This window comes from Benincasa hispida, chromosome 1 (assembly GCF_009727055.1).
Source record: "Benincasa hispida cultivar B227 chromosome 1, ASM972705v1, whole genome shotgun sequence".
NCBI classification, from domain to species: domain Eukaryota; kingdom Viridiplantae; phylum Streptophyta; class Magnoliopsida; order Cucurbitales; family Cucurbitaceae; genus Benincasa; species Benincasa hispida.
In genome coordinates, this window is record NC_052349.1 from 16,913,366 (window position 1) to 16,921,649 (window position 8,284).

General features: G+C 38.7%; 1 protein-coding gene across 1 annotated transcript; it reads right to left on the minus strand.

The window, feature by feature from the left end:
* Window positions 1-578: 578 nt before the first annotated feature.
* Window positions 579-8,044, minus strand: LOC120070380 (DEAD-box ATP-dependent RNA helicase 46-like). The gene is given in 12 exon segments (XM_039022304.1): window positions 579-1,505; window positions 1,507-1,605; window positions 1,608-1,729; window positions 1,732-2,026; window positions 2,028-2,037; window positions 2,208-2,485; window positions 2,903-3,253; window positions 3,351-3,620; window positions 4,136-4,204; window positions 4,321-4,542; window positions 5,051-6,307; window positions 7,598-8,044. Coding segments are annotated over 11 exon segments (3,465 nt in total). The 5' UTR covers window positions 6,299-6,307; window positions 7,598-8,044; the 3' UTR covers window positions 579-1,004.
* Window positions 8,045-8,284: the final 240 nt, after the last annotated feature.

Genomic DNA, 8,284 nt, shown 5'->3' on the forward strand with positions numbered 1-8,284 from the left:
ACACGACTACTTGCTTGGACCCACTAAATTGATTACTTAATATTTCAACCCGAAAACATATATTCTATATAATTTTTGTGATGTTTAGAACAATATATTTGTACTACACTATCTCATTCTCACCATCATTATGAAATGGAAGGTAATTATTCTGTGCAATTTCAATTCCACATATATAATCCATATTATATAAATATAAACTATCAAGTTATAGTTATTCAACGTTTGTGTACCATGTTAAATAATAATGTTTGGGTTAACAAGATTCAATATACATACATACAATATCCCAATTCATAAGTAATTGAGCAGCAATATGACATGTATTTTGATGGTATGTTTTACAGATTGGAGAATTATAATTTTTACAATTTTGAAAAGAATACATTGAAAAGAATTTGTTATATTTTACAAATTCAAAAAAAAAAATTGAGATTTTCTAGTTTGTCATAAAAGAGTTGAGAAAATAGGTGTATAGCTGAAAATTAATCAACAGCAAAACAAAAAAAAAACAAAAAAGAAAAAAGAAACAAAAGTAAAAAGAAACAAAAGAAAAAGAAAAAAAATAACCAATCTCATTTACAAAAACTGCATCAAATATCTCAACTCAACTTTACACCCAAACACTGACTTTCAGATTCATCAACTCGATTTTGCACACCAAACACAGACAATAATTACCGACTCAACTCTACACAATAGAAGTAATTTAACTCTTCAAATAATAATTATCAGTTCAACTCAACTCTCTGCTTTTATCAGATCCCAAACATCCCTATGTAATTATCTAATTGCTACCACAGCCAACGTATTCATACAGCATCATCATCAATCGTAAATTGTAAAGATCCCTCGAATCCCCACCTTTGTTAACCTTCATATTAGTTAAATTTTCCTTTATAAGCTTCTCTACAAGAAAATTTTCAAAAGATATTAAATTGGGAATTATCAAAACCCAAAGCCGGCCATCATTCATCCAGAAACCAACAGATAGAAACATTCATTCATATTACTTGAGCTGCTGCATTAACAATTTGATCACTCATGTCGGTACCCATTTCTGGATTCACTGGCTCGATATTACCGCTCCTGGACACCGGAGGAAGCTGCCTCACATCTTCTCCTGATTCAGAAGTGTTCTTTTGTGTGCCAGGAGACGTTGCAGCTACTGACTCGGGAGGTGGATCGTCCTTTCTATCAAAGTTTCCCTCACGTGATCGCTCATTATTATCGTGGCTACGGCTACGGCTACGACTACGGCTTCGACTATAACGGCGGGACCAACTCCGGCTCCTACTTCTGCTCCTGCTACGACTTCGACTCCGGCTCCAGCTTCTACTACTGCAACTATGGCTACCACTACGACTGCGACTTCGGCTGTAACCCCATGTTCGGACTCTTTCAGGACTACGACTATAACTTCTGCCTCTACTCCTACTGAAGTCTCTTCTGTTATCAAATCGACCCTGTCCACGTCCACGACCACGTCCATCCATACTATTGAAACCTATCATGTGGGCCACCACGATCACCCCTGCCCCAACCAACATGACCACCAGCAGGACCACCAAAACCCCGTCCTCTACCCCGTGCAGAAAAGAAACTACACCTCTCCCACCTCGTCCACCAGCAGTACCATCTCTCATCCCACCACGACACCCAAACCCGCCATCTCTCATCCCACCACGGCCACCAAACTCTCCATCCCTTGCACCACCACGACCACCAACCCGCCATCTCTCATACCACCTCGGCCTCCTGAATCCCAGCGACTGCCACCCATAACTGCATCATAACGTCCCATCCCACCCCTATCCTTCCCAAAACTCGGCCCACCACGCATAGCCATATTTCGCAACTCAGGAGGCACGGGTTGGTCCGCACCCTCCAGTACTTTAATCAAATCAGCAGCATATTTCCAATCCTGTTCAGAGAAGAAGGTATATGCCACTCCCGTTGCTCCAGCCCTCCCAGTTCTTCCAATTCGGTGGACATAATCCTCAATTCCAGTTGGAAAATCGTAGTTGGATCACCACTCTGGCATAAAAATGAAATAAATAGATCATATAACAAGTACTGGGGTCATATGACAGTTAGCATACAAACCCAACAACTAGCCACATCAGATCCATATTCTTTCAAATTTTTAGTTCCAACTCCCAAGATCTTCTCTCGGTACCATAGAGAAGAGCAGAAAAAAGGCTTACCTTATATCTTTGATGTCAAGCCCACGAGCAGCAACATCGGTGGCAACTAGTATTGGGGACTTTCCACTACGAAACTGGTTCAATACCCAATCACGCTCCCCCTGTGATTTGTCTCCATGAATAGCAGCAGCCCCAAAACCACGTCCAAGATTCCGTGCAAGCTGATCACACAACCTCTTCGTAGAACAAAAAATTATTACCTTAGACCCCCGTTCTTGGGATCTAAGGATCTGCTCCAACCGTCTCTGTTTTTCCATCTGTGGGACAACTTCAACATACTGTTCTCCACCCCCACCCGAAAATAGAAAAAGGAAAATAGAAAAAATATATATATATCAATAACAAATCATCTAGGGGAAGAATTTACAAACTGGAGGATGCATTAACTCAGTAGATAAAGAAACTATTACTGCATAACGAATAGTGTTAACAATCAAATGATAAATTCACGTCTCATCAAGTGTTGTTTCTCATATAATAGTTAAAGAAAAACATCTCTCTTAACCTAAAACTAAGTAATGGTCAAGGACTACAATTACAAAACACACTATTTCCTAGAACGATCATTTAAACAAATGATGCATTCACCAATTCAATAGGCCAAAAATATCATTTTTAACAATAGCAAGGCTCATGATGCCAATGAAATCTACACTGTTCAAGGGACTGATAAGTATATGAATCGTTAAGGTTACCTGTGTAATAGCCTTGTTAGCAGCAAGTTCATCAACGCTACCAATATTCACCTGGACAGAATTGACGAGAAGATCATTCGCTATTTTTCTTACTTCCTTGGGCCAGGTTGCTGTATACATAAGAGTTTGTCTACGTGGTGGTATTTCATTCACAATCTTCCTAATTTGGGGTTCAAATCCCATGTCAAGCATCCGATCAGCTTCATCAAGCACAAGCAGTGAAACTTGCCTAAAGTTGATCATCTTCATTTCAAGTATATCATTAAGCCGTCCAGGAGTTGCCACCACGATATCAGCACCACGATCTAACTCTTTTAATTGAGGACCTTTTGGGGCTCCACCATACAAGCACTGAAATAAAGAATTTTAACTCATGGAAAGGAAAAAGAAACACAAAAAAAAGGAGTAGATGATTCAAGGACCCAGAGAGAGAACATTTGAAACTCACCGTACAACAAACCCGAGAAGATCTCCCAAATTTAAGAGCTTCATCTTGTATTTGAGTAGCAAGCTCCCTAGTAGGAGCCAAAACCAACACAGTTGGTCCATTTTGAGGGTTATTTCGGCAATGCCTAAGAAGAATGAAGGCAGGAATCAAATAGCCCAAAGTTTTCCCAGACCCCGTTTTAGCAATCGCTACTATGTCCCGACCTTGCAGGGCAATGGGCCATGTTTGTGCTTGAATTGGCGTAGGAGATGAGAAACCAGCAGAATATATCTGAAGCACAATGATGGAAAACTAGACTCAGCGCCAAGTTAAAACATGCCAGAGACATTAATGCGTGAAATACATTTCATGAATATAGTGTTCTGCAGCAGCAAAAATGAAATAGGACAAAAGAACCCATAGATTAGTTGCTTACACAAGCAACTCGAGGCAACAAAAGATTGCAATAAAGACATATTAAGCAGAGCCAATAAGCAAGACATCTCAGTCACATCAGGTGTAAATTGGTCAAAGGCCCAACACTCAACTAAAAGATGCCCTAGAAAGGCTCCAACCATCCATTTTGCAGCCTCCAAAAATCAAGGGATTGTTGCATGTGCAAGTGTAGCAATAGCAGTGCAGCGTACGACATATGCTCCTCCTCCGGAGCAAATATCGCACCTGCGACAAGTGAGAACTCATGAGTAAAAGTAGATTAATAACAGAAGAGATGAGTAAGATGGATCATGGATTTTCTACTTTCACGCAACCTAATTAAAAGATGTTTGAGCAACCATGAAACTTGCCTCTCTCAGTATCTCCGGAGGGAAGCCAGTAGCCTCAAATGTCATGAATGGAGCTGGAACATTATCACCCTACGAAGTTAATTGGAAAAGATAGGCATGATTTGAAGTCAGTGATACAGTTATAACCCCTATGGCATTCACAACAGTAACATAATTGGAAAAGATAGGCATGCTGAAATACAAACCGTAGCAGTTACTTCATGTTGTTTACGATAAACTTCAACAGGTGACATATTAGTAACATCTGAAGCTCCAATATGAGGAGGGCCCATCAATGCATTATTTGACAATGATGGACCACCAGATCCATGGCTATTCAAATTATGTGTCGGACCAGCTGCAAAATTTGTCCCACTATGATGACCGGGTGCCGCACTTGGAAATGGAACACCACTCATCCTTGTGTCCTGAAAGAAAGGATAATTTCCATACCATATAAGCAAAATAAATCATACAGAACAGAACCAAAATACTTGGAAACTTGATACAAATTTTTGCTTAACCTGACCTTTAGTATTCTTTTACGTTTCTCAATGAAAGTGTTGTTTCCCATATAACGGTTAGAGAAAAACATTTCTCTTAACCTAAAACTAAGCAATGGTCAAGGAAGAGTACATACACACCATTTCCTATCAATTTCTTTATTAATTATCCACATATAACCTTACCCATAAATCTTTGCAGTACCTAACTACATATCTTCCATGTAAAACCCAAAGATACAATGTCTTCACAGAATATTAGTACCCAATCAACCTTTGTTAACAACTACCAATTTCAAGATGTATATGTGCTTTTCTTCATAGTAAATTAATCATCCCTCATAATTGTATCTTACTTAAACAATGTCAAAAAAATAAATATATAAATAAACTTGAACATGGAAGAATTACAAATAGACGTGAAATGAAGAACCTGCTGGCTCCTTGCCATTGGTATTGCTGCAAGCCTTGGCTGATGTGGACCAATGCCAGGCCCCTCATTCCCGCCAAAGTAATATACATTTCCGGCTCTGCCTGGCAAATGTTCGGCACCAGCTTGCTGCCCCTGCATCACAGTTGGGCCCATTTGATCTTGGAATCTAGAATGATGATGGCGATGAGTCAATTCAGTACCTGCATGCGGCAATTGAACCACAGGATGTTGTTGTTGCATGTTTCCTGGAGAGCTACCAAATTGTCGTGCCTGATCAGATGCTAAACCAAATTGTTGCGTTTGAGAAGAATTGGTTCCATGAATAGATGAAGTGCCACCACTTTGTTGAAACTGGGAAGAAGAAAATCCAACTTGGTTTCCTGACTGGATATTCTCCTCCTCTCTCTTCAGAAAAGTCGGCTTCTGTTCGACGTGATTACCAAATGGCTGACCTGAAGGACTTTGTTGAACTTGCTGCTGCAAATTCTGTTGAACATTTGGATGAACGCTTTGTTGGTAACCAATATACTGAAGTTGCTGCTGACCATATTGCAGACCTTGAGGTTGCCCGACTAATGGGGTTGGATTTTGCATGTTTGGCTGTCCTAAATGCTGGACTGATGGTGGTGGCATTTGTTGTCCCGGATTCTGTAGGGTTTGCCTTTGATTCTGTAGCGGTTGTTGGTTAGGATGTTGAGACATTTGTTGATTAGCATGTGCCATTTTCTGACCTTGATGAACCTGCTGGTGGCCAATATGCTGTGACGACATTGCAAATAGCCCCGGTTGGTGCATGACCTGGTTTGATTGCGCGCCATGTTGTCGCCCATCTGGTGCCATTTGCATGCTAGGATGGTGATTAATGGCCACCTGACTGGCAACAAAACTGTGTTGTTGTGTGATCAGATGTCCAGGTTGTTGCGAAAGTTGGCTGTTTAATTGGCCATCTTGTTGAGGGACATGATGATTTTGCTGTACATGAGGTGCCAATGTGTCATTTGATGGCATTGAATGAGCCTCCGGGATTGAAGTCGGCTTGGAAGTGGAGACGCTAGGATGAGGACCGAGTGGTAATGGTGGTGGCAAAGAGACCGGTTTCTCATACTGAGTAACGTTGGTTTCAGGGTTCCAGTAGTATGATAGTCCAGTGCTCCCATCAATCAATCCCTTCCAAGGTTTGGGAAGAGTAGGGTCATCCGGTGCATAGCGGGGACCGAGGGAAGGGGGAGCAGAGTCCCCAGTTTCCATGATTTCAAACTGTATTGAGAAATTGATTTAAAAAAAGAAAAAGTCAGTATTTCAATAAACACAGCCTAAATAATAAGAAACATATATGTCATAAACAAAAGTTAACCAAAATTAAAAACAGAATCTAATTTCACCCCAAACCCAAGTTATACTTTATAACAGCCCGTATTTCCCAATACAACTATTAAAACAAAAATGCGGAAACATAACCATTATAAACTTTTACAAATTTGAAATTACACAAGTTATTAAAATAACTAATTACAAACAAATTCTAAGTCAAACTATCAAATCCTAATATAAACATCTCTTGATGTCCTACGCCAGAACCTAAACTTAACTTCCTTTAGAACTATTACTTGATCCTTTGTCTGAAAGCATTTTGGAAAAACAAAGATGAGAACAAAAATACTCAATAAACAGTTCCCATATCAAGCTTTAAAATTCATTTTCTTTCAAAATTTTTGGAATAAAAATACAAATCATTGCAAAACTTTCAGTCAAGACCTTGCTGCAAACAATACTTTCAAACTCAAGATCTTTCAAACAAATAAACTTCAAAACTATACGTTTCAAGTTGAATCTTTCAAATAGTCTTTCAACAAAACCAAATCGTTCGAATAAACTTTTAAAACCTTTAATAAACAGAACCTTCATACTTTTCACAACACTAACTTTTTAATACTTTCAAATACAAAGCTTTCAATCAATCCAAATGTATCTTCATTCCAAAGAATAACAAACAACAAAAATGTGCCTTCTCACAAATAAGCTTCAGTCAGAACAGATACCGTCAATTCCAGATTTAGCTATAACAAAATACCATACAATCCCCAGAATACAAAAACTGACATATTCGGATAGCCCCGATTGAATCATGTTTAAGTGTTAGAACTTCTATAATCCTCAATTCGAAAATCCACTTCCTTTAACAAACATCAACTTTTAGATAGCCTAAATAATAAACACCATGTTTAAGTGTTAAAATTTAGTTCAACAACCTTAATCACCAAGAGGCTTTTCAAGAGGAATATTCTTATGAAAAATCCACCATAAACCTTAATTAATCACTCCAAATTAGTCCAAAATTACGACCAACATCCTTTCACAAGCAAAACTGCTCTATCATACTCTAATTGAGCCTGAACTAATCCAAAAAGGGGGTGCAAACTTGCAGAACCTTAATCAAACACTTGGAAATCTACCCAAACATAACAACAAGCAAGTTCCAAGAGTTCAGAATAATATTCAAACGCTTAAATCCAATTCGAAAAAGGAAATTAAAGCAACAATTCTTACCAAATCTTACCGCAGAGGCTCTAAACCTGGCTCGTTGGTGTCCAAAAACGTCCGAAATTATAGATCTGGACCTTAGACGATATGGATACACCAATTTGAAGCCAATCGAAGGGTGAGTCAATGCCGAAACCTGACGAGACGGAGAGACATTAATGCGAAGGTGTAAAGAGAGGGTTCCCGTCTCATGGTCGTCGCATCTGCTTTATTACACTACGACCATAAAACCCATGGAGCTGTCATCGAGAATCGAGTTTCCATGGCAGACCTGATTTATGGGTTTCACCGCCACAACGCTCGCCGGCCAAGAAGACTGAGCAGAAGGGGGAGGGTGGTCGGCGGCTACAAGGGGAAGAGGAAGAAGATGATGGAGGTAGGGCTTCTCTAATTTCTTTTCTTTTCTTTTCTCTTTTTTTTTTCTTTTTCTTTTCTTGGTTGGTTCCTTAATTTTATTTTTTATTTTTTCCAAAGCTCTCACTAATAAAATTTGTGTTTCAAAAGTCGTAAAAAAAACTAACGCATTTGATAATTATTTTATTTTTTTTTAAATGAAGTCTATTTCATGTATATTTTTATAATGATTTTAATCTTTATTTTTAGTCCAATTTTAAAATAAAAACTACATTTTGAAAACTATTTTTTTAGTTCTCAAAATTTGACTTGATTTTTTAAATTATTGATGAAAAGTAG